The sequence below is a fragment of the Podarcis liolepis genome, assembly GCF_965112155.1.
Source record: "Podarcis liolepis genome assembly, chromosome: 10".
In the NCBI taxonomy this organism is placed as follows: domain Eukaryota; kingdom Metazoa; phylum Chordata; class Lepidosauria; order Squamata; family Lacertidae; genus Podarcis; species Podarcis liolepis.
Window position 1 is genome coordinate 21,858,618 of NC_139562.1, and position 24,299 is coordinate 21,882,916.

Genomic DNA, 24,299 nt, shown 5'->3' on the forward strand with positions numbered 1-24,299 from the left:
TCTGACTGGCAGTCAAGTTTCTAGTCGTAGAGGAGATGCTACCGAAGAAACCCAGGTCATTCTGCGTGTTCTTCTACCACTGATCTATGGATGGCCCTTCTGGTATTTATACCCAAGTGGTATGTACTAATCTTGGATCCTAAAACAATAGGCAAGTAGGATCCTAGAAAGCAACAACTGATTGGCTTGCAGGGAAAGACCAATCAGGCTCCAGGAGGGAAGCAGAGCCAGTGTGGTGTAGTGGTTAAGAGCGGTAGTCACGTAATCTGGGTAACCGGGTTCGCGTCTCCGCTCCTCCACATGCAGCTGCTGGGTGACCTTGGGCCAGTCACACTTCTCTGAAGTCTCTCAGCCCAACTCACCTCACAGAGTGTTTGTTGTGGGGGAGGAAGGGAAAGGAGAATGTTAGCCGCTTTGAGACTCCTGAAGGGGAGTGAAAGGCGGGATATCAAATCCAAACTCTTCTTCTTCTTCTTCTTCAATCAGACGGGACTCCTTGTGTAAATAATGTATATAAAAGCCTAAGGTTTGAGGGGCAATTAAATCACTGTTTCACAAGCTGCAATAACGAGTATGAATATTCTGAGTATATTTCACCAAGCATCTCTCTCTCTCTCTCTCTCTCTCTCTCTCTCTCTCTCTCTCTCTCTCACACACACACACACACACACACCCCTACCTTATTTGTTCTGTCTGAAAGGCTGACTAAGTGGAATAGGGCCACACCACACCAACAAAAGTTTTCTCTCTTTCTCAAAGCAAACAAAATTGCACACATGGCTCCATCAGCAGGTCAACTCATCTTGATCTTATCCCTTTGTTCCAGATGGCCCAGAAATATCAATTTCTTTCTTTCATCCACGCCAGCCTTTAGCCTCTGCAAGCATGATAAAGCTGGGGGGGAGAGAGCAACCCCATTCCAGGAAAACGAGAGAGAGAGAGAGCGTGCACATGACCATTTTAAAGATTCCCCCCCCCTTCTCCTCCACTGTTGTTTTCAGAGTTATTGAGCTGCCAAGCGTCAGCTGTGAGTAACCACAGCTGCCACCTCATCTACCATGATCAGATTTCCATTAGCGATCCTGAATTATTTAGCTGAAATATCGAGCATGGGGCTTGAGCTGCTTTCGGTCTACCTTTCATAACATGCCTGTGCCATGACAGGAATCTCTTAGAAATTAGCCACCCTCTGGGGCTTGAGGGGCAGGCGGGTAAGCCGATGGAGAAACCTATGGAGGTTTAAACAGAACTGAGCGCACAGCCACTCACCATACCATTTCAGATCCTGCACAGCAGAGACTGGCACAGGCTGTGGTCTAAAGGCAGATGAGGTGACCAGCTTCCTAAGCTAAGCAGGTCTGGGTCTGGTCAGTGCCCGGATGGGAGACCGTGTGGCAATCACATGTACCCAGCTTTGGGTTCCATGATGGAAGAAAGGTGGAAGCAGGAAAACAGGCTCAGAAAGACTACCTGGGAAAAGCAAAAGTCTTTCTATGGGCACATCCACTTTCAGATGTGCTTGCAATCCTCAGTAAAGAAATGGGATGGTCTCTTTTGAAGATGCGCTTCTCCGACATTTTGCAGACAAAAGGCCAAAACTCAGTTAAGTGATCCGAAAACCATTCTTCCCCCGGTTGATAGGATTTTCATTTTGCGTGAACCATTAACATCAAATAACTTCTGCACATGTGACTGGAAAATAGCTGGCTTTGTAATTTTGAACCTGGAGTCAGCACCAGCTGGTACTGTACGAGAGAAAGAAAAAGTGACCTGTAAGGTAGCAGCTTTTCTGCGTCATTCTCAAAAATAAGTTTAAAGTGTTTCAGTCTTTACAACCCGCAATGGGGTGACATCATTTAGCTGCTTCAGGATAGCCTTGTATGGTCTTCCTTTTTGTTTGTGGCGATTCTTTTTTCTGTTCTACTTGCAATACTTTACATGGGACAAATTTCCTGCTCTCTGGGCTTTGAACTCAGAGACTTACAAGGAAGCAGATACAAGCTTCAGTTGGGTTGCCCCAAGTTCCTGATTCAACAGCAATTGGAGCAAGAAGCAGCTGCCTAGGTCACCTTGCCCTCAGCACCCAGGCTTGCTCCAAGTGACCTTTGTCTCTACAATGACATCAACTCTACTTAACCATTTTCAAAGCAAGTCTTGCTTGCCAGGAGCATTGAAAATTGCCTTATCCCAAGCCAGATCATTGGTCCACATAGCTGAGTATGGTCTACATTGAGTGACAGCAGCTCTCCGGGATTTCAGATATTCCCATTCTTCCTTGGAGCTGCTGAGGATCCACCTTGGGACCTTCTGTAGGCAAAGCAGATGTTCACCTTCTGAGCTGCAGTCCTCCCTCAGGTATCCTGGACCCAAGCCACCTTTCAAAGGCAGTCATCCAAACTGTGATGTTTATCCCTGACCTAAGTTATGAGAAGAAGCAAGGTTCTGTGGATATCAAATTCCCACGTGCCTCTTTCCTCTTCACTGTTTACAGTGATCCACGAAGAAGTCTTGGATGTTACGCTGCAGCCTTCCGCTCTCCTGATCAGCAATTCTCAGGCTATTTCTCACGAGTGGGACAGGAACAATACAACTTCTTGAGATGACGGCTCCATTAAGGTGGCATAAATTAGGCATAAATTGCACTATTGTCTAACCATTGTTGGCAGCAACAATGCTGCAATATTTGTGTTTCAGGATTAATACTGGATATACCTTCAAAGGCTGTAATGCCATTAAACATATTTGTATTGTATTGTACCTTCAAAGGCAGCGAAATATTTAATAACAAACTCCTGCTATTAATTTCATCCCATTTAGTCATTGCTGGCTCTCTTGCACTTAAACGTAATGCCTGTTGCTCTGGGAGTAAAGGAGCCTGAGTTCCTGCTTTTCCAGCTGAAATGCAGTCATACTTTTATGCAAAGGCTGAATCTGCAAATGGCACATAGTGTGTGTGTGTTGTGTTTTAATTGTAGACTTGGAAGGGACCACTAGGGTCATCTAGTCCAGCCCCCTGCAGTGCAGGAATCTTTTGCCCAACGTGGGGCTCAAACCCATGACCTTGAAATTAAGAGTCTCTTGCTCCACCAACTGCTATATCAAAATTTATATATGCCATTTGTCCGTAATAAAACTTCTAAGCAGTTTACAAGTAATATTAAAATTATCAATAAAAACAAGTATGCATAAAAGTGTATATGTTAATGAAAATAACACAAAAAATGCATTATAGTGGGGGAAATTGCTTGCAGAAATGTGTATATTGGGAGAAATTTTCTGACGAAGGCTTCTTTAATAATAATAATAATAATAATAATAATAATAATAATAATAATAACAACAACAACAACAACAATAACAACAACAACAACAATAACAATAACAATAATAAAGGATTTTCAAACAGATGTGGAAATGTGGAGGACGGAATTGAAGGCTGGAAGAATGAGAAACTAAGAGAAACTGAGGAGGCCCCAAATGTTGCTGCTCTTTGAGCAGATGGAAAAGCCTTGCAGTCCCACTGCTCTCCTGATGGAATAGCTGCTGCAGTTGAAAGGTGAGGGCAGAGCCTGATGGAACTGGTCTATACTGGAAATGAGAGGTATTTTCTGGCCTCGCTGGGAGGTGTTTCATCAAACTCCATTCAGAGAACTTCATCACGTCACCGTGACCTTGAAGATACCAGAACAGCAATGAATTCCTCAATGCTTGAATATGTGTGTTTTGCAATATAACACTTTCCAGCTGATGAATATAGGACTGGTCCCCAGGGTGGTTAGCATTACACCTTTTGAACATTTCCTCTTAAGAGGATGCACAGGAAGAGTGGGAGAAACAGGAGCTAAACACTCTGAGCAACTGATCTGCTCTTCCAGAGAGAGAGGGATCAGACTTTCAGCTTCTGTTGGAATTTAAAAGTGCTCCAAGCTGCATCCCCTCTCTCTTGATTTTCATGTAGTGACTCAGTCAATTACAGATAAGATTTCCAGGAGGAAAGCATTTATTCTGTACCATAAGCTTAAAAAACAACAACACACAGCACAAGAAGCAACACAATGTATTTTGGTTCAAGAGTGCGCACGCGCGCACACACACACACAAACACACACACACGAGAGATGAGAAAAATGGGGTCCTGGAAAGCAGGGTGATTATAAGCTGCTCAAGAGAGGCAGCTTATGCTCTTTGTCAAGAGCATAAGATGAGTCTGCTGGATTGTGGACATGGCCCTTCTAGTCCAGAATCCTATTTTCACAGCAGCCAACCAGATGCCTATAGGAAGCATACAAGCAAGACCTTGAGTGCAACTGCACTCTGCCCACCAAGTGGTACTTTGAGATTCCCAGCCACTGGCATATACCACCTCTGACAGTGGAGGTAGAACATAGCCAGCACCTTTTGTAACCCATAATTGAATATTTGTATTATTTAACTTGGGGAAGGACTTGCAAGCTGCGCAGTAAGCAAACAAGGAGTGTATTACAGCTCCATCTGAATGAGCTGCTGGTCAGAGGAGACAATACTGGTCTGATTGGGCAAACAGTTTGAGCTGGTAAGAACATAAAAGCATCAGAAGAGCTGGATCAGGCCCGTGGCCCATCTAGTTCAGCATCCTGTTCTAACACTTAATAATAATAATAATAATAATAATAATAATAATAATAATAATAATGCCTGTGCGAAGCCCACAAGCAGTGTTAGAATTCCTGTTCCATGACTGCAGTCACGGGATTTTTGTCTATCACATGACGGTATATGTTTTGACTCCACAGAGTGGGAAGTGACGGAAACAGGATGTTTGTGTTACTGTGTTCTGTGAAGTGGGACTCTTGTCCTTTGTTCTTTTTCTCTTTGCTGTCTGATGCTAGAGAGAGAGGGAGCCATGTTGCAGTGCTCTCTGTGTGTTTATATGTAAATAAAGTAGATTAGCCAAAATGCTGAGTTGCTGAGGTCTGTCATGCAAGTTGCGCAAACTCTGCAGATCCCTAAGTGTACCGGTGTCGGTTGGCATCGGTCGCTGTGATGTTCAGGCTGAAGAAAGCTAATGAAGCTCCTGAACGATCGACCAGGAGGGAGGGAACATGCCAGTCAGGCATGTGTCTCTGCCAGAGTCCTACTCGAGTGTAGGCTGAGCTCCTGACAAGCAGCACCTGAGCACAAGAACACTCACCCGTCTTTTGGCTTCCAGCAACTGGTATTCAGAAGCACTGCTGGCTCTAACTCTGGAAGCAGAGCAGAGCAGTGATGGCTAGTAGCCACTGATAGCTTTATTCCCCACGAATCTGTTGTGTCCTCTTTCAGTGACATCCAAGTTGGTGATCATTACTGCTGTGTCTTTCTTGCTGAAGAACAGATGGAGGAATTTGCCCATTGCTCTTCCTCTTGGGACCCAAAATGGGGCTGAAAGAAGAGGTACATGAAATGCAGCTTCATCTGCCCTCACTCACATCAGTTGAATAGGCTATGTGAGTCAATGACATCATCTTGTTCACTATGTGATTTCCTGATTGGCTGGGATCACCTTATAGAAAAAATAACCCCTTCACAGAAAATGGTGCTGAAACAACAGCACAGTGCAGAACATTGACTATTTAAAAATGGATGGGAAATGCAAGAGATTGGAAGGGACAACATAGGATAGCAGCAGAGGAAAAGGTGGATAACTTTTTGCAGCCAAGGGGCTGGATCCTTAGGTTACCCAACCCCCATGGACCATTTTGACAGGTGATGTGTTCTTCCTTACCTGTGCAGCTTGAAATCAAACCACATGTGCAAAGGCACAGGGCTGGTGATCAGTTGATTGCTAACCCCACTTGGGGTAGAAAGCCAAATCGTTACCTGCCCCATTTTAGAGTGTTCAAAACATTTCAGCTGCATTGTCACAGATATCCCTGTAACCACCCTGCAAGGTAAGTATTATTATCCCCATGTTGATGATATAAAGGGCTGAAGCTGAGAGAAAGTATCTTGCCTAAAGCCATCTGTTGAGTTCATACCAGAGGCAATATTTGGACTGGGAACATTCAGATCTGTTGCTCAGCCTTTCAGCCAACTGCTTTACACTGACTCTTATTTACACTGGGCTCCTTAGAGAGTTTCTTCTACTAGCACCGTCTTCTGCACAAATCTCTCATTGTTCATCAGAAACAGCAGAGCAATCTCACGACAGGAGAAGAAAAGCAGTTGTTCCCTAAAATATAGCACTCACCTGCTTCGGGAGGTAGAGTGGAGGCTAGATTTTGCTTTGAGCCAAGAATGACAGTGGGAAGAGATCACATCCTGCTTTATGCCAGTGGCTCTCAAACTTTATTATACTGAAAATCAACATTCATTTCTCTGTGGACCACCACATTTCCATACCTTACGATAATCACATGTGGGAGCAATTGAAAGGTCCCTTACCTGAACCTGCTGCCTGATGCTGCCTGTTTGGTTCAATTTGTCCTGATAAGCCAGGGATGGGGAATTGGATTGGGTTGGTGGGCCAGAATCTAACCTCCCCCAAAGCCTGTTGGCTGTTTTGACATATAGGTAGCTTGACCATCTGTCAATCACCATGGCTCACACTGATTGGTGGGGCTTGGAAACCCTACTTTTGGCAGGGAGCCACATCTTTACCTTTATAGCAGGTAGAGGTATAGTGATCACAGCTTGTGGGGAAATGACCCCATGGACCAAATTATGCCTACAGGTCAGTGTTTTCCCACCACCGTGATAAGAATTTCTTCCTCTTCAACATCCTGGTGAAATGTGCTGCCCTTCCTACTGCAGACTTTCCGCGGGAAACTTCCGGGTACCTGGTCCAAATGCTTCCTGCCCTACAACTGGCTTTTTCTCCATCTGGTTCCGTGGATCATGCTAGCCTTCTTCATCATTTTGCAAAGGAGTGTCCTGCCTCATGAGAAGTTCAAGGGAACTGGCTGGTATAAGTTATACAAGAAATGTGAGCCCCATCAAAGAAGTGGAAAGGAGAAGTAGTACAACAGAAAAGATGAACACCTGAAGAAGCAAGAGAATTATAACACTAATATAGGATCTGCCAAACTGGTACCATTCAGATATTTTGGACTACAAGTCCCATCAGCCACAGCTTCCTGCTGGAACAATTGTTTATAGAGTCACATCCAGCAAACTGTGGCCTGTTGTCAGACATGACAGTTTCAGGTATAGGTAAAAAAGGTAAAAGACCCCTGGACAGTTAAGTCCAGTCAAAGGCGACTATAGGATTGTGGCACTCATCTCGCTTTCAGGCCGAGGGAGCCAGCGTTTGTAACAGACAGATTTCAGGGTCATGTGGCCCACATGACCAAACTGCTTTTGGTGCAATGGAACACTGTGATGGAAACCAGAGCGCACAGAAACACCATTTACCTTCCTGCCACAGTGGTACCTGTTTATCTACTTGCACTGGCATGCTTTTGAACTGCTAGGTTGGCAGGAGCTGGGACAAAGCAATGGGAGCTCACCCCGTTGCAGGGATTCGAACTGCCGACCTTCTAATCAGCAAACCCAAGAGGCTCAGTGGTTTAGACCATGGCTTGGTGACAGTGTATAGGGTCATATTTTTAACTGTTGCATGGCTATCTTTGCAAAGTGCAACTAATGTTCCAGAACTAATTGATGGTTTTGTTAAGATGGATCACTCATCATTATTACACAAGACTTCTTGTTTTCCTGGAGCAAGGTGAGCATTGACCTGTTTATGTAAACAAGTCAATCACCATCTTTCTTCAAGGAAACAGCCAGCCTCATATAACAATTAGGGACTGTTTTGGTTGACTTGGTCTGTGTGCTCAGCAAATTCTTTTGGGTTCCTAATCATTCGTACCTGCCTGAAGCACTCATCTTTTCCTGTTGAGAGGGGAAAGCAATCACTTGACAGCATTCTACTTCGTGATTTATATTTTATACAATTCTGCAAGAGTCTCCAAGATAGAAAGTGTATCTTTTAAAAAATTAACATTTCTATTTTTGTTCTTTCCACTCCAGTTGAGAGCCTCTGTTTGTGAACTCAGTGATCAAGTTGGCTTTGTATGCATTGGGAATTGAAGACAAAAATAGGAAAGAAAATACTTTTCCACTTACAGGAGAGAGAGAAAACAACCTCTGCCGACTTTTCTCTCAACTCATCCATTCCATCTGAACTCCAGTTCTGGATTAAAGCACAGCATTGCCACTCTCCCCCTGCCCTCCACAGCTTTTCTCTGCCAGCTGGCAGCCCCTCGATACACATCTCAGGGATACGCTGCAGTGTGGTCAGATGGCATGAATGAGCCCTTTGTGATATTATTGCAGCACTTGGAACAGATGTGAGGTTGAATGATATGATATCAACAAGTTCTGGGGCTCTGGATGCTCATAAAATCTTAACTGGAGACATATTTTGTTGTTCTCCTTTTCAGCTTGCATCTTTCATTGTGGGACTGAAAAATGTTCTAAAAAGAAAATGGGGAAGGTTCAAAACTTCCTTTCCAGCAGTATCACTAGGGATGTGCCAGTTGTAATTCAGGAACCGTTTATAAAACATGCCCTATCCTCTCTTCCCCTCATGTGTGATGACATAAGAAGAGTCCTGATGAATCAGACCAAAGGACCGTCTAGTCCAGCATTTCTGTTCGCACAGTGGCCATCCCAGATGCTTATGGGAAGCCTACAAACAGGGCCTGAGTGCAACAGCTCTTTCTTCACCCATTATTCCTAGCTGCTGGAATAGCTCAGTCAATAGAACATGAAGCTCTTAATCTCAGGGTCATGGGTTCAAGCCCCATGTTGGGCCAAAGATTCCTGGAGAGCCAGTGTGGTGTAGTGGTTAAGAGCGGTAGTCTCGTAATCTGGTGAACCGGGTTCGTGTCTCCGCTCCTCCACATGCAGCTGCTGGGTGACCTTGGGCCAGTCACACTTCTTTGAAGTCTCTCAGCCCCACTCACCTCACAGAGTGTTTGTTGTGGGGGAGGAAGGGAAAGGAGAAAGTTAGCTGCTTTGAGACTCCTGATGGGGAGTGAAAGGCAGGATATCAAATCCAAACTCTTCTCTTCTCTTCTTCCTCACCCAGTGTGACCAAACTGGTCATGCTCCCCTAAATCCATCTCTGTTTGGGGTTAAGCAGGGATTCAAACCAGTCTGCCTGGTTTGAATTAAGGAGTGTGCTCTGTTCACTTCATCACACTGGCTTTCTCACTTGGCTGTCCCTTTTCTCCCCCAGTCTGTACTTCACTGCACTGGTGTGTCCATGCAAGTTTTTGATAGCGCTTGGATTTACTGGCTGAGCACATCCGATCTCTACTCCGAATCCAGCAGAGCATGTGACACAAGCCATATGGTGAAATGTTGGGCAGAAAGCTTTAAAAAGCTCATTTTTATTCCAGTGCAGCCACCTGAACATCTGGCATAGTGCTAAAGCACTGAACCGGCAGTGTGTGATACTGCTTCAAGTCATGGATGCATGCCCACTAGTCATGCCCATGTCTGTGTTGCAAAAGGAGCAAGATATATGCATGCAGTCCAAGGAAAACATGACACACTGAGTCAGTCGGAGATTTTCCTCACACCTGCATCTTCTTAAAGGTGTACTCTCCTTCCACAGGATTTTACTTTAAACTCCCAAGCTTAATATACAGTGGGATAAACTCCTTTGAGAAGCACTGCAGAGGAAGATAAGGCCAGTCTCAGATGTCAGCAGGAGCAGAAAGGTCCATCTTCTGGTCCAGAGAAGAGTCAGCAGCCAGTTGCATAGATGAATCTCTCTCCTCTCATAATGGTGGTCAAAGGAATCTGTGATTTTCTAGATACTATTGGACCACACCTCCATTCATCCCTAACTATTAATAATAATAATAATAATTTATTATTTATACCCCACCCATCTGGCTGGGTTTCCCCAACCAAATATTAAAAACAATACAGTGTCAGACATTAAAAACTTCCCTAAACAGGGCTGCCTTCAGTTGTCTTTTAAAAGCAAAACATATTTTTCGCCCCATAAGACGCACCTGACCATAAGACGCACGCAGTTTTTAGACGGCGAATGCAAGAAAAAAAATATTTTTAAAGGGAGCGCTGAGCAGAGTCTGTATGGATCCCAGGCTCTGCTCAGCGCTCCCTTTCACGAGCCATGTGGAGCGTGTGTGCGGCGCTTGCAGGCTTTTCCCCACGAGGGAGAAGGGCAGCCCATCACTTCCCCCACCTCCCACAAAAGCCAGCAAGAGCCGCATGCTCTTTAAAGGGTGCACGGCTCTTGGGGGCTTTTCCCCGAGGAGGGAGAAGGGACTGACTTGAGGGCTTTCCCCACCTGCCTCCTGCCTGCATTCGCTCCATAAGACACACACACATTTCCCCTTACTTTTTAGGAGGGAAAAACTGCATCTTATGGAGTGAAAAATTACTGTAGTTGTTTATTGCCTTGACATCTGCTGGGAGGGCGTTCCACAGGGCAGGCACCATTACAGAGAAGGCCCTCTGCCTGGTTCCCTGTAACCTCACTTCTTGCAGCGAGGGAATCACCAGAAGGCCCTCAGAGCTGGACCTCAGTGTCCTAGCTGGATGATGGGGGTGGAGACACTCCTTCGGGTATACAGGACCGAGGCCATTTAGGGCTTTAAAGGTCAGCACCAACACTTTGAATTCTGCTCAGAAATGTACTGGGAGCCAGCAATGCCTATGCTGGCTGGAATCCAATAACATGGAGGTCTCCATCTGTTTTGTAGTTGAAGTGTACTGGGTGTTCTCATCCATTAGGTATTAAACCTTTCCAGATGTCTCATGGTCGGTTCACTAGAACACTGGGCAGGTGGCAGCATTGTGCATGTAAGTGAAGAAGGTTTGTCTATGGCAAACAGGTTTCATGACATAGCTCAATTGACTTTGGTCATTTGCTAGGGGACTATCCAATCTTCCCATAAGAGAACTGTACAATTGCATCACTTGACCATGGTAGGATCTTCACATGACCTGCTCAGCACACACAGAATGCAGTCTTACCCAGAAAGAGATACCCAATGAGATATCCATTTGTTTAAAAATGCCCCTCCCTTCCCTTTGAAACCCATCTCTCAGAGCTGAGTCTCATTTAAATGTCGTACTGGAAGCCCAAGTATGTGTGCCTCATAAAAAAAAAATGAAGGATGCATGCATAGCTCTCTCTCCCCCCCCCCTTTGGTAGCGTTTCTCTTTAAAATGCACACAAATGGCCAGAGATCAGCCGAAAGACCACTGGCACATTTTTAAACCGCACATATGCACCCTCCTTACTTGACATGCAACTTACTTGACTTGACCTCCTCCTCCTCCTCCTCCTCCTCCTCCTCCTCTTCTTCTTCTTCTTCTTCTTCTTCTTCTTCTTCTTCTTCTGTATTGCAGGGGGTTGGACTTAGATGACCCTTGTGGTCCCTTCGAGCTCTACTGTCCTATGATCTTATGATGAACTGTGATCCAAAGCTATACTGCCTCCATCAGCAGAGGGAAAACATGGCCATCATAACTAGTAGCCATTGGCTTAGTCTCCATGAATTTATCTAATTCTCTTTTAATGCCATCCCTACTGGTGACCAGCACTACATGTTATGGGGACAAATTCCACGGTTTAACTATGCACTCTGCAAAGAAGTCCTTTTGATATTCTCAAAGTACTCAGTGCTCCCCAGTAGCTCACAATGATTACTGGACTGAAGTTGCCTGCTCCAGGACCATCAGGAATTATGAGGAATTCTCAGTTCCTGGTGTTCTTACAATGAATTTACACCATCATACAAGAAGGCACTCCAGCAGTCCTCTGTCCTGGCAGTTCTTCCATGTGACAGCCATTTAGATATTTGAATATGGCTATCGTATCTCCCCTTTGTCTCATTTTTTCCAGGGAAAACATACCTGACTCCCTCAACTGTTCCTCATAAATCTTGGCTTCCAAACCCTTGAAAATCTTGATCACCCTCTTCTGCACACCTTCCAGCTTGTCAATACCCTTCTTAAACTCTGGTGCCCCAAACGTGACACAGTACTCCAGGTGGGGTCTAACAAGGGCAGAATAGAGTGGTAGTTTGACTTCCCTTGATCCTGACACTATACTTCTGCCTAGAATAGCATTCAGTTTTTTGCTGCTGCATCACACTATTGACTTATGTTAAGCTTGTGGTTTACTAAGCTCCCTAGACAAGAAAAAGAGGTGCCAGAACTCACAACAAACGCTTCCCTTGTTCTCTTATAATGACAATGGCACCCACCTGAGAGGTGCTGGAACTGAGTTCTGGCTGGGGGGGAAAGCCCTGCCCCTAGGTCCTTTTCACATGTACTACTGGCAACCCAGGTGTCACCAATCTTATAATTGATGCATTCTGAATGCATCCTGCACAATGAAATTCATGACAATCTGGATTTGAAAACAGCTCAGAGCCAGAGCATTATAATTAATAGGATGGACAAACAATGCCTTGCTGAACTTCATCCCCCGCAGTCGGTAATAAAACAGAGGGTCAAAGACATAAATCTGGCTTCTATTATCGATCAGAGCACATTGCCACTCAGTTAGGTATAATGACAGTCTCATAAAATACTATTCATTCCCATATAAAATTGTCCCTTCTGTAACACAGAATGATGATATTGATAAGTTCTGCGTGCCAGGCATTAGATATTGCACCCATAACATAATAGTTTTAATAGCATTCAAGGCAATAAATTCAATGTGGCAACAGAGCAATGCAGGAACCAAGTGCCTGCAAGGAACAGTGAAGCCAAGAAAACAAAGCATGGCTGTCCTTTGTTGTTAAAGACGTCAGGTGAGTCCTCCTGGATCAGCATCCTGTTCTCACAGCGGCCCACTGGATGAGTTGCTCCACAAATTAATTTTGAAGGAAATTGCATTTCAATACCCCAGCTAACCAGGCTGTTTCTGTTTTACAGCCATGTTTCTGAAACACTGGGACAGGGCTAGGGACAAGGGAGAAATCTGACTCTGTTTGCATTTACAGGCTGACCTACCTGATTTCCAAAGCAATAGGTGAACAGAAATACAGACACTTTTTGAAATCTGAATTTTGTATTGTGGATCTCCAGCCAAGGGGAAAATATTTTTATTTTATTTATTAAATTTATATACCACCCTTCAACATAAGATCTCACAGTGGTACACAGAATGCATATACTGGGGTAAAGAGTGCATAAGCGTGCATATATTGGTGAAAATAGCATGAAATGCATTATATTAGGAGGAATTACTTTGCAAAAATTAATATATTATGTGAAATTGTATTAGAAAGATGCATATACTAGGATAAATTCACAGATGAGTTTTCATGAGGACTTTTTAAAAATAAAAATAAATAAATGCAAATTGCAAAATGGCATCCATGTTCTCATAGTGGCCTTGGTTCAATGTCTCCCTTTCCTTGATCTGCCATTTTGAAATACAAATCCTTTCTGTAGGTCCATTGAATTACTAATGTGGATGTCAAACAAAGAGCACTTTGTGTTTTAAGGGAGGCTTCCTTTTTGGCCTAGAAAAGCATCCTTTTCCAGGCCAGGTTTGTGACTTGGAAACACCAGGGCAAGGCTGGTGGTCCTGATTAGCCCAACACAAGTTGTGATTGGGCTTAGGAAGGGATGGTAACTCAGCTTTCGAAAAGCATCCAGCCATATGTCACTCTTTTGGGCATGAGACCATCTTACTGTTTTATCATCTAGATCAGTGTTTCCCAACCTTTTTTGGGCAAAGGCACACTTGTTTCATGAAAAAAATCTCGAGGCACACCACCATGCCAGATGGGGAAAGGTCACTTTTTACTTATGTAAAAATAAAATAAAATATAGTAACAGCATAGAAGGTAATGGTTAGGCTAGCATCCCTCTTCCAAATATGCTAGGTTTTTATTTGCAGGGACTGTTCTACATGGGAAAGCATTCAGCACTGTCATTCTCCCATCTGCCATCTGAATTGGTACTATTCTGGGTCAACTTACTCTGCTGCATGTGTAGATGAAAATGGCACCAAGTGTGGGGGAGGGGGCAGAACAGGTTTCAGATACAGGATATTAAGCATACACGTACTTCAGATTGAACTGGTTGCTTGCTTTGCAAGTTTTCATTTCCCAAATGACTGCCTTGGCAAGCGCAATACCTACCAGGCTCAACGCCGGTCTCGCGCTGCCGCTTCCCGCGCTCTCAAGGACCCAGGAGGAGGAAGGCGTGAAGGGAATCCCGAAGGCGCGAAAACCTCGCACATGCGCAGGCCTTCCGCCTGCGACAGCCCAGTAGGCCGGCCGAAGCGAGCAGCGATGGGATGTGGGAGGGAGCTCGCTCGCCGCCCTGCGTGTGCCTATGTGGGGCACGTTACAGCCCCGTGACGTCAGCGCCACGCAGGCAGCCAGGCAGGCAGACGGCGAGAGCCCCGCTCTGGGCGGCCTCTCCTCTCGTCGCCCGACTCGCCCGCCTCCCTCCCACGGCACACCAGGCAACGTCTCGCGGCACACTAGTGTGCCGCGGAACACCGGTTGGGAAACACTGATCTAGATCAAACTCCACTGACCTGGTGCCCTTCAGATGTTTTGGACCCCAATTCCCATCAGCCCCAGTCAGCACATGACCAGAAGCCATGGAGTTCAGTGCTGTGGGCCCACTGTTGCAGAGCTCCCTCCTGAGTGAGGTTAGACAGACCCCTTCCCTGTTGAACTTCAGACGCTTTGCAAAGGTTCTAAGATACATTTTGGTTATTCTTATCCTTTGTAAGCTTTTTTTAAAAAAATGTACAATGACAGGAGTAACTATGAAGTTAGTATTATCAACACGCCCACATTAATTGACAAAACATGAAAAAACCACTGTAACCATTATTTTTTTTTTCCAAAAGAGAATCACATTTATTGTGATCTATTGATAACATGAAATATTGTTGCCCCCGCCGTACTGTAGAATGGGACAGCCGTTTTAAGAGTTACAATGGAACCAAAATGCAACAAAGACAATCTAGGATTAGCCACATTTCACATCATCGGGTCCTGACCAGGTCAGTTATGTAGATGGCTATACTTTACAATCAGCCTTCCCCAACCTGGTGCCCTCTGGAGCTTTTAGCCCAGCGACTTGCATCTGTCCCAATCAACTTAGCTATGCTGGCTGGGGCTGATGGGAGTTGTGGGCCAAAACAGCACCAGATTGTGGAAGGCCAAGATAAATCCTACTAGTCCAAGAAGTATATTCCTCTTATAAGTGCATTGTCATCCAAAATACACCAGCTTTGTAAAAACAAATTAAACTTAATTCATATTGTTTACATTAAAGTGGGTTTCCAGCCCCACACACGAATAAGGAGTCTTTCCCCAACCTTTCAAAGACTTCAGCAGTTGCTAAGGGCCAAGTCTCATTTGATGGTTTGAACTTGGGTGTCCATATGTGAGTACAAAATGCATGTCAAGTAAGGAGGGTGCATATGTGCGGTTTAAAAATGTGCCAGTGGTCTTTCGGCAGATCTCTGGCCATTTGTGTGCATTTTAAAGAGAAACGCTACCAAAAAGGAGGAGGGGGGGGGAGAGTTATGCATGCAACCTTCTTTTTTTTGATGAGGCACACAGACTTGGGCTTCCAGTGCGACATTTAAATGAGACTCAGCTCTGAGAGATGGGTTTCAAAGGGAAGGGAGGGGCATTCTTAAACAAATGGATATCTCATTGGGTATCTCTTTCTGGGTAAGACTGCATTCTGTGTGTGCTGAGCAGGTCATGTGAAGATCCTACCATGGTCAAGTGATGCAATTGTACAGTTCTCTTATGGGAAGATTGGATAGTCCCCTAGCAAATAACCAAAGTCAACTGAGCTATGTCATGAAACCTGATTGCCATAGACAAACCTTCTTCACCTATACACACAATCCTGCCACCTGCGCAGTGTTCTAGTGCAGAGTTCCCCAACCTTGGGCTAGCAAGACCAGTGGTCAAGGATGATGGGAATTGTAGTCCAAAAACAGCTGGAGGCCCAAGGTTGGGGAACACTGTTCTAGTGAACCAACTATGAGACATCTGGAAAGGTTTAATATCTAATGGATGAGAACACCCAGTACACTTCAACTACAAAACAGATGTTACAGCAGGGGTGGAGACCTCCATGTTATTGGATTCCAGCCAGCACAGGCATTGCTGGCTCCCAGTACATTTCTGAGCACAATTTAAAATGTTGGTGCTGATCTTTAAAGCCCTAAATGGCCTCGGTCCTGTATACCTGAAGGAGTGTCTCCACCCCCATCATCCAGCCCGGACACTGAGGTCCAGCACCAAGGGCCTTCTGGCAAGTCCCTCGCTGCAAGAAGTGAGGTTACAGGGAACCAGGCAGAGGGCCTTCTCGGTAATGGTGCCTGCCCTGTGGAACGCCCTCCCAGCAGATGTCAAGGCAGTAAACAACTACAGTGTTTTTCGCTCCATAAGACACACTTTCCCCCTCCTAAAAAGTAAGGGGAAATGTGTGTGTGTCTTATGGAGCGAATGCAGGCAGGAGGCAGGTGGGAAAAGCCCTCAAGTCAGTCCCTTCTCCCTCCTCGGGGAAAAGCCCCCAAGAGCCGTGCACCCTTTAAAGAGCATGCGGCTCTTGCTGGCTTTTGTGGGAGGTGGGGGAAGTGACGGGCTACCCTTCTCCCTCCTGAAGAAAGGCCTGCAAGCGCCGCACACACGCTCCACGTGGCTCGTGAAAGGGAGCGCTGAGCAGAGCCTTGGATGCATACAGGCTCTGCTCAGCGCTCCCTTAAAAAAAAAATTCTTGTATTCGCCCTCTAAAAACTGTGTGCGTCTTATGGTCGGGTGCGTCTTATGGGGCGAAAAATATGTTTTGCTTTCAAAAGACAACTGAAGGCAGCCCTGTTTAGGTAAGTTTTTAATGTCTGACACTGTATTGTTTTTAATATTCGGCTGGAAGTCGCCCAGAGTGGCTGGGGAAACCCAGCCAGGTGGGTGGGGTATAAATAATAAATTATTATTATTATTATTAATAGTTAGGGATGAATGGAGGTGTGGTCCAATAGCATCTATAAAATCACAGATTCCTTTGACCACCATTATCAGAGAGAGATTCATCTATGCAACTGGCTGCTGACTCTTCTCTGGACCAGAAGATGGACCTTTCTGTTCCTGCTGACATCTGAGACTGGCCTTATCTTCCTCTGCAGTGCTTCTCAAAGGAGTTTATCCCACTGTATATTAAGCTTGGGAGTTTAAAGTAAAATCTTGTGGAAGAAGAGTACACCTTTAAGAAGATGCAGGTGTGAGGAAAATCTCCGACTGACTCAGTGTGTCATGTTTTCCTTGGACTGCATGCATATATCTTGCTCCTTTTGCAACAGACATGGGCATGACTAGTGGGCATGCATCCATGACTTGAAGCAGTATCACACACTGCTGGTTCAGTGCTTTAGCACTATGCCAGATGTTCAGGTGGCTGCACTGGAATAAAAATGAGCTTTTTAAAGCTTTCTGCCCAACATTTCACCATATGGCTTGTGTCACATGCTCTGCTGGATTCGGAGTAGAGATCGGATGTGCTCAGCCAGTAAATCCAAGTGCTATCAAAAACTTGCATGGACACACCAGCGCAGTGAAGTACAGACTGGGGGAGAAAACGGACAGCCAAGTGAGAAAGCCAGTGTGATGAAGTGAACAGAGCTCACTCCTTAACTCCAACCAATCCCTGCTTAGCCCCAAACAGAGATGTATTTAGGGGAGCATGACCAGTTCGGTCGCACTGGGTGAGGAGCCTCAGAGGTGCCACAGGAGATGCTGCAACTATTATTTTGAATGGAGTGCGGGAGGCACCAAATTTTGGCATCACACAGACCCACTGAAAAATGAGACCTTAAGATCCTCCACTGCCCCAAAACTAAGTGGACGACTTTAGGTCCTGTGCATGGGTTGTTGAGAGCCTAAACAGGGATAACTCAGACCACATATGTTGCTCTGAACTCATGATTCAATAGTTTGATTCAGAAATATCTGAATCAAGTGTTTTAATGAGTTGTCCATCTTTCTTTTCACTGTTGCTTGTGTTATGATGTTGATATGTTTGATATACATCACTCCGAGTTAACTTTGGAGGAAGAGGGATCAACAAATATCCTAAACAATAGTTAGTCCTGAATATGCCACACAGCTCATTTTAATAAGATCCATGCTCCCCACCATATTTCCATTCATTGGGAAGGGGTTGGTAAAATTATTTCACCACAAAGGCAGTCGCCACGGTCTTCTAGCTCCCAGTGTGGTTGTACAGGCATGTTGCTTCTTAACCATAAACTGTGTTTGCCTAATGCTGTGTTCCATCATACTTCTGTGGAACAAGACCTGACTACAATACTGCTGGATAGTGGGGTTCCTTACAGGCCGTGGCTCTGCTGAAATAAACACAATAGAATCTCAGCCCTAACCTCTCTCCTCCTTGGAGGGAAAAGAGAGATGCAAACACCCTTGGCTGCTTTTAAGCTATTTCAGGAACATAATAGCAGTTCTATCTAGCTCACAGTTGATATGCCGGCTGCCAGTTGCTGACATGTTGCTTTTGCAAAGTGCCTCCGGACACCTTGAATATTAAAAGGCACGATTAAATGCCAATTTCTGATCCAGCTCCCATGCTGGGTGTTGTTTCCGCTACACAGTGACTGCCCCTGACTGAGCTCCCAGTGGGTGGGTCTCCCAGAGGAGGAAGGTGGCCTTTGCAAAGGAAGAACAATGCTACCATTCTGACACTAACATCCTTTTCTATCTGTAGTGGAAGGGTCGGGTGGGGGGCAAATGATAATCATGTCCTGAATTGGATACACAGGCTGAACTGAGAGAGGCTGAGATCAAGCTGGAGTCTGGCTATGGGAAATCAAAACCACAGTGGAATTGAAAGCCAACCCCCTATGAGCTACAGCAGCCCTAAGATATTTTTTGTTAACTCCACCTTGATATCCTACAGAAGCACATAGCTTTAATGGCTCATGGGGAGTACCTCGTACCAATGGAGCCTCTTGCTACCATCTTACACTTGCTAAATTAAGCAAACGCCTTGCTGCCTTGCTTCATTTGTTGTAACTGCATCGGAGAGTTTACTGTCAAATACTGAGTATATACAGCATTGTGCCAATACAATTGGTGCTATGGCAAGCAAACCACATTTAGAATACTATGGTGTTCTGCCCAGTCTTCATTCTTCCATTTGGGACAGAAGCTAGAATGGCCACATAAATAGATGGGGACAGTGCTTTGTCAGGCCCCCGTAAGAGAAAAGATCAGAAAAATCCAGGGAACGCAGCTCAGCTGGTGTCTGCCCCAAGGTTTTGTGGACAATAGGTTCATCTGCACTGGGATTATGTCAACCCAAGCCTTGGGGAATGACCCTGAAATGGGAACGGGTCCAGTGCTGGAGTAAAATATTCTGGTGGGTATTTTTGTTGTTATTATTATTATTTCTGTGTCTCCCCTCCATCCGCAGATCTCAAGCTGGTTCACAACATAATTTTGTTCAGTGAAATTGTAAGAGGATTTATGGGCAGTCACACTGCAAGAGATACAGCTATTATTCCCAGCAGCAAAATCATCCCGAATTTATCCTAGGGTTGGGCTTTGCTTTTTTTTCTGATCAGAATTGGCCATGGGGGGGGGGAGGAATCAGGCTGAAATGTTCTGCTTCTGTGGCAATTAACACCATATGCTTCATGTAAAAACGGGGCAAGGCAGCTGTTGGGTTTATTATTATGGTAATTTCCTAGAGATAGGAAATATAGCATGAGGGCATCATTTCAGGCCTCATCACAAAGTTCTTACCTTAGAGAAAGCAGCAGAGGCAAAGCAACTGCATACCACTTGTCCCATAATTAGTGGGAACGTTGTTGTTTTTTACTTCTGTAGGTCTGAATGCATACAGCAGTTGATATTCTCCACCATAAGGGAATTTTAGGCTGCAGTCCTGAACACACTTCCCTACTGAATTAGGAGAGACTTGAGCAAACACACTTAGCACTGCACTGTCAATATATGTATATTTTGTGAGAGAGAGTGTGTGTGAATGAGAAAGAGAAAACAAGAGAGAGGGAGATTTATGTGACTTTCCTCCCTTTCTTGTTGCCACCAAGCCAAGTTTTGACAGCAAATGTTTTCAGTTCAGTTTCAAGTAGTCATTAAAAGCAAAAGCTGAAGTTCATTAATCAAATACTCTGCATGGCTATTTATTTTTCTCTGATCTCTTGCAGCCTAAAAATGTTTTCTCAAGTACCCAAATGTGGCTAATTCCAGACAAGATTCAGGACAAAGCATGGCCAGCTTGTTGTGGTCAGCAAAGAGGGAGCTGAGATGTCTTACTAGAATGGCCCCCAAAGTGACTATGATGAGCACAGTTTCTCAAGGAAATTCAGCATATCCATAGGTTGTGATCAGATTTTGCCAAAAACAAACTCTGAAGCAAATTTGTGGAGTTTCCTCCTGAGACCAAACATCTGGGAAATTTTGCAGAATGCCAAAGGAATTTGAGTAAGAGTAGCATACTCTTTGAGACAAGTCTACAACCTGACCTAGTTCTGTCAGGTCCACCCTTACATTGTATGTAGCCTTTGTGCGCTCTCAAATTCATAATACATTTTGTGATGGGTTCTGAAACAGCTCTGGTGCGAATTCAATATGGCAACGATCTGGCAATGCAATCTCTGAAGGACAATGAGGTGAGAACTTATTATTTAGAGGTGCAGCCTTTCCAAGGAAACCCAGGGCTCACCTCAAAGCGTTGCCTTCCTCCCGAGCAGCCATGAAGATTTAGCACACCGATAAGCAAACACCACTTTACTGAGGTGCAACTGTGGAAACTGAAGGGGAAGGAATGTGGAAAGCAAGCGTGAAGAAGGAAAAATGTTGGGTCAACATAAGGAAATTCAAAAGGTTCATGGCAAGGAGTCATAGTTGGAAAATGTTTGGTGGGATTATGGATATCTGTGTTACTTTGTTTCTTCCCCTGCACTCTTCCTTCCTTCCTTCTTCTTTTTCCAAGTAATTTCTACAGAGGAACACGGGAGATGTTCATGCTACTTGCTGAGAGCAGTAATAGTAAGTTTCCTTGGCCCATGGATTCCACAGACCTTTGAGTCTCCTTCTACTACCCCACAGGCTAACGTCTGGGAACATGAGAGTTCCGTGGCAAGTCTCCGTAGCCCTTAGAAATTGGTGGCATCTTCTCAGATATTTTGCATGAGAGCGAGAGATGCATGGATTCCATTAGCTCCTTCCTCACATGACACCCGAGAACGCCTCAGGCGCAGCCTCATGATCTCCTAGGGTTTTCTCTCTCACACACACCACAAATATCACACTGCAGTCTCTAGGTCCTCGTGGGGAACCACTTGGTGGTTCTGATGACTCTCCAAATACGAGGCTAGATCTGGGTCCCCAGCCTTCTGCGCCCTGTCTCGAGGTGTCCTACCCTACAATGAGAGAGAGACAGACAGACAAAGAGAAGAGGGGCTTAGAAATAGCCTGGGGAACAACACAACACTGAGCAGCATCAAACCAAACAGATGCTTGGTTTGTTTGGCTACAACAAATGCATTACCCTCTGATGTGAATAACTGAAATTAGAATAGTATCTTGTGTAGCCCTATTGACAGCCCCATTGTTGTTGTTTTTTGTAATGGTGGGCAAACAGGTAGTTAGATGAGTCATCACACAGAGCAACCCACCAGCTGTCTTTGGTTTGATTGGTCACAAAGGTGTGCACTTGGTTTAAAGCAAAGGTAGTCCCTGTAAAGAAACTGATTAGCTAAGAGACCGTAGTCTCAATCATACTTACTTGGAAGTAAATTAATTATAATGAATGTCTGTGAGGGCCTTTCCTGAAACAGTTTGTAAATGAATGAATAGATAAATAAATAAATAAAATGTTCACTTGGCACTTCCCAAATAAGCTTTTGCCGTTTCTTTGGCTGAGTTGGATGCATCTTGGTTTCACTTGTCCACAGCATTGTTGAAATGGGTTTGTTTGGTTTGGTTACCTTGGAATCCGTTTTCCTCAATGACGCTCCTGCCTCCACCAATAACTGGCAGATGCCACGGTGGCGCTGGCAGGCTGCCTTGTGCAGTGCCGTCTCACCCCTGTGTGTGTACAACAGAGAAAACTATCAATAAGAAACACTCCTTTTTTGCAATTAATCACTTTTACCAGGGCACCCTTATAAGTACTGCTGACACAGACACTTTTTAAAGTCTTGATCTCTGGCTCCTCGGTGCTGTCAATTGTGTTCATGGATTTATTTTTATTATTATTATTAGCGTGCTTAAAGCAATGTACTGAATGCTAAGTTGCTGTCCAGACTAAAGCTCCAGTTTGAACCAGCTACAAGAATGCCCCCCCCGCCCTGTTCATTGAATTCCCTAACAGTAGTGCACTTCCCCCTTTCCTGCCTCTGAGTTACCCCTCTCCCCCCACATCCTCTGGCCAGTCTGTTTGGCTTCTGCCTGGGGGATGTGCTCTTTAATTTTATTTTATTTTGAAAAACACTTTAAATCTGGAATCATTTATATCACACAGTTCTTTGCCTTTAGGGACTGAGTGACACACTCCAACTCGAGCACTCCTTTCACACCATCCTGGGAAAAAAGATATGCATTATGTTGAAACCTCGGCGCTCCAATTTAAATTAATATCAAAAGGCAACTTCAAGGCCATGTCTCTGCTTGGACTTGAATCAAAGGCTTTAGCAGCGCCTGCAAATGCAAAATTGTAATTCTCATAGGCTGTCTAATGGACAGGTTATTTGAGTCCCCATATTGGAACCTTTGCAGGTACAGAAGGGAATAAATTGTGCCTTTCCTTTTCAAAGGCAGAGAGATGCTGGCATAAGCTAAGCAGAACCAAAGTCTATTAGCTATCTTTGCATTGCTTGGAAGCATTGGAGCTCTAGAGTTCTTGGGAGTGCTTTTTCTCCTACTCTTCCTTTTCTTTTCTTCCTAGGCTGTTACAGCAGCCATCAAAAAGACACCAGAGGGCATTAATTAATCTAGTACCACATTTGAGCTAAGCACTTTGTGTTTAATAGGAGGGATGACTGATGGCACTTAAGAACAGGATTATTGGCTCCCAGAATTCCTGATGAGTTTTACAAGGGTGTGATTAACTTGTTGGGAATGGGCTTTTTGATGTTTCATAAACTGGATTCTGCAATAGGCAGGTGGATGGATTTCGTATCAGGTACAAACAGGTTCAGAATATAATGCAACAAGTTTCAGATAAGACGATGCAAATGCAGAGATTTTGATAGTCACAGCATAACATCCGAGGTAAAAACCCAACACCAGCAATGCTTTTTCCATTTTTCAAATTCGCGTTTCATCAAAGCGTATTCTGAGACAAATTTTCACTTAACTTCAATGCTAGCTCTATAAAACAAACACACAAAAAACTATATTATACCCTTTTCTTTTCTTTTCTTCAGACAATGAGTGCAGTGAGGAGAAACCAGATATTATTTCCAGAACATTTCTACTAAAACGAATAGGATAATGTTAGCAGAAAACACTGGGGGGTGGGAGAATTAAGACATGACTAATGTCACATACACAAATTCATAGCTGCATTAACTAATCTGGAGTAACTTCTACTCCCTGGCTTCTGTCTCCTTTTCTGTTTTCATCCCCCACACCCAATTTCTTCCACAGAACTCAAGACAGCATACGCAGGGTTCCTGGGCAACCTCCCATCTAGGCTGTGACCATAGACATACTTTCTTTACTTCAGCAAAGCTGTTGCATCATTTGGCTTTCATCTACATATGGGGACCAATGACTGTTATGGATTGGAGGGATGGAGGGATGGAGGGATGGAGGGAATGGTGTCTGTAACATCTGAAGGGCACCACACTGATTTCATTTATTTATTACATTTTATATACAGTGGTACCTCGGTTTAAGAACAGCCCTGTTTACGAACTATTCGGTTTACGAGAAAGTATTGTCCCGGTTTGCAAACTTTACCTTGGTCTAAGAACAGAATCTGAACGGTGGGAAGCCTCATTAGGCAAGGCGAGCCTTGGTTTAAGTACGGTTTCGGATTGAGAACGGACTTCTAGAACGGATTAAGTTCGTAAACTGAGGTACTACTGTACTGCCTTTCCCCTCCAAGGAGCACAAGGTGGTGTACATTGCTCTCCCCTCCCCATTTGTTTCCCCATAACAACCCTGTGAGGTAGGTTAGACTGGAGACAGTGGTTGGCCCAAGGTTACCCAGTGAGCTTCATGGCTGAGTGGACACAGACACGGAGCAATGGATCCAAACTACAAGAAAGAAGATTCCACCTAAACATTAGGAAGAACTTC

General features: G+C 44.6%; 2 protein-coding genes across 8 annotated transcripts in view; one reads left to right on the top strand and one right to left on the bottom strand.

Moving 5' to 3' along the window:
* The window catches only part of CHRM2 (cholinergic receptor muscarinic 2), a 418,009-nt gene that overhangs the window by 309,485 nt on the left and 84,225 nt on the right, over positions 1 to 24,299 (top strand). The window lies entirely within an intron of this gene.
* The window catches only part of DGKI (diacylglycerol kinase iota), a 247,578-nt gene continuing 244,039 nt past the window's right edge, over positions 20,761 to 24,299 (bottom strand). For all 7 annotated transcript variants that reach the window (XM_083461921.1, XM_083461924.1, XM_083461923.1 and 4 more), the window contains 2 exons: positions 21,980 to 22,079; positions 20,761 to 21,412 (listed from right to left, as the gene is read on the bottom strand). In XM_083461921.1, the coding sequence (XP_083318047.1) occupies positions 21,296 to 21,412; positions 21,980 to 22,079 (217 nt within the window). In that variant the 3' untranslated portion in view covers positions 20,761 to 21,295. The remainder of the gene's footprint in view (positions 21,413 to 21,979; positions 22,080 to 24,299) is intronic.